This window comes from Guillardia theta, assembly GCF_000315625.1.
Source record: "Guillardia theta CCMP2712 unplaced genomic scaffold GUITHscaffold_55, whole genome shotgun sequence".
NCBI classification, from domain to species: domain Eukaryota; class Cryptophyceae; order Pyrenomonadales; family Geminigeraceae; genus Guillardia; species Guillardia theta.
This window is the reverse complement of record NW_005434619.1, coordinates 411,449-413,293: the sequence shown is the minus strand read 5'-3', so window position 1 is coordinate 413,293 and position 1,845 is coordinate 411,449. Positions and strand designations below refer to the sequence as shown.

At 54.9% G+C, this 1,845-nt stretch overlaps 2 protein-coding genes across 2 annotated transcripts in view; one reads left to right on the top strand and one right to left on the bottom strand.

The window, feature by feature from the left end:
* GUITHDRAFT_141574 (hypothetical protein) overlaps window positions 1-1,045 on the top strand; it is a gene marked incomplete at both ends in the record, with an annotated part of 2,262 nt that extends 1,217 nt beyond the window's left edge. The window contains 8 exons of the mRNA XM_005829031.1: window positions 39-81; window positions 156-203; window positions 247-282; window positions 333-392; window positions 727-760; window positions 811-854; window positions 911-937; window positions 995-1,045. Coding sequence (XP_005829088.1) covers window positions 39-81; window positions 156-203; window positions 247-282; window positions 333-392; window positions 727-760; window positions 811-854; window positions 911-937; window positions 995-1,045 — 343 coding nt within the window. The remainder of the gene's footprint in view (window positions 1-38; window positions 82-155; window positions 204-246; window positions 283-332; window positions 393-726; window positions 761-810; window positions 855-910; window positions 938-994) is intronic.
* A 106-nt stretch (window positions 1,046-1,151) lies between these two features.
* The window catches only part of MCM6 (MCM6 DNA replication licensing minichromosome maintenance protein 6), a gene marked incomplete at both ends in the record, with an annotated part of 2,855 nt that continues 2,161 nt past the window's right edge, over window positions 1,152-1,845 (bottom strand). Inside the window, one exon of the mRNA XM_005829030.1 lies at window positions 1,152-1,265. Within this exon, the coding sequence (XP_005829087.1) occupies window positions 1,152-1,265 (114 nt within the window). The remainder of the gene's footprint in view (window positions 1,266-1,845) is intronic.

Here is a 1,845-nt window from a genome sequence, read left to right as displayed (position 1 = left end):
GTTTGAGTGTCTGCAGGGGCTTCTGGGACTGTGAGAAGATACATCTTCTCTAAGCCGAGATTGGCCTGGGACATTGTGCAGGTATGGAACAGGAGGAGGAGGAGGAGGAGGAGGAGGAGGAGGAGGAGGAGAAGGAGGAGGATGAGTTTGTACAGGCCTTTGTGCTGAAAAAGGCAGGAACAGACCTCGACATCTGTCGGAAGGTTTGTTACTGGGAGGAATGGAATGGTGTGACAAGGATGTCAGATCTTCTTCTCTCAAGACAATCCGCCTGATGAGCAGGTGAGTTGTTGTGTTTGCGATGAAGCTCCGAGTGGTGATGATGATCGCAGGTCCGAGAATACATGCAGCTGTTTGCAAGAGATAGCGTCGTCGGGCTCGACGTCGGCAAGGTTTTCCTCTTGAGATGTGCTGCTGTTGCTGCTTCCGTTGTTGTTGTTGTTGCTGCTGCTGCTGCTGATGATGATGATGATGATGATGATGAGGATGAGGATGATGATGATGATGATGATGATGCAGGCAATCAAAGAATTCCCCAGCAAGACATGTCGAGGAGAGGATGGGAAGGCAGACTGGTCAGTCTTCTGCTCAATCAGAGTTGAAGAGAGGAGCCGACGACGAGTTGGCAGGCTGAGTGTCGGGCCTCCAGTGCTGGTGGTTGGGACGAGGGACGATAAGGAACGTCGCAGCCTGTCAAGAGGAGGAGGTGACGTGCGATGTTGACAGGTCGTGGACGCGCCGGCCGTGGAGGAGACGGCAGGTCCAGCGGCCATGTTGTGAGCATGGCTGGGGTGACGTTGGTTGCTGCAGAGTTCTACGGGTGCGAAGCGAAGTTCCTGCCCGGGGCCCATGAGGTAGAGGAAGGCGTTTCTGCGTCGACAAGGCCTGACTTGGTTCTTGCTTGTTGAAGATCATGTTGGAAGACACGTGGAAGGAGGTAAGGAAAGACGTTTGATGGGGTCATGTAGATGAGCGGCTGACGCTGGTCCTGTAGAACGCAGAGTTTGTGGTGGACTGGATCGAGAAGGTGGGTGCGGGAAAGTGAGAGGAGGGGGAGGGGAGACGTCTTGAGACGCGCGGTGCTGATGGAAAAAGAGAGGGAGGGGCAGAGAGAAAGGAGGAGGGGGAGGGGAAAAGAGATTTTCTCACTTTCATTCCTCAACTGTTCCTTTTGTCTTCAGTTTGTAATCTCGAGATAAAATATTACACACAACTCCTCCTCCTCCTCCTCCTCCTCCTCCTCCTTCTCCTCTCCCCCTAACTGTCTTAAGCGTTGGGAGGGATCCAGTTCGGATGCACTGCCAGCTTTCTTGCGTTTCTCCTGTCAGCAGCGGAGCCAGCCATGTCGCGAACCTGAGGACCCGTAAGATAGGAGCAGGAGCAGGAGCGGGAGAAGGAGCAGGAGCAGGAGCAGGAGCAGGAGCAGGAGCAGGAAACAAGCAACTTCATCCTACCTCGTCCTCGTTAAGGATAACGATCCAGTGCTCAGTCACGATGAGTCTCTGGATGATGCTGCTGACGATCCTGCTGGCGAGGGCGAGGCCTTCCTCGCTGTCGATGTCATCCCTCTGATCCAGATACCTGCCGTGATGCTCAATACCTGAACCCTCCTCCTCTCCTGCCCTCTCCTCTCCACCCTCCACCCTCCTCCCTCCTCCCTCCTCCCTCCATCTCCTCTCTCCTGCCCCTCCTCCTCCTCCTTCGTACCAGTTGATCAGCTCGCTTTGGGTCCATTCCTCTTCTTCTCGCTCTTCTCTTAGTCTCAACTGTCCCATCTGAATAGAAATGTCAGCTGCGAAGGTCCCAAAACCTCCTCCTCCTCCTCCTCCTCCTCCCCCCCCCTTG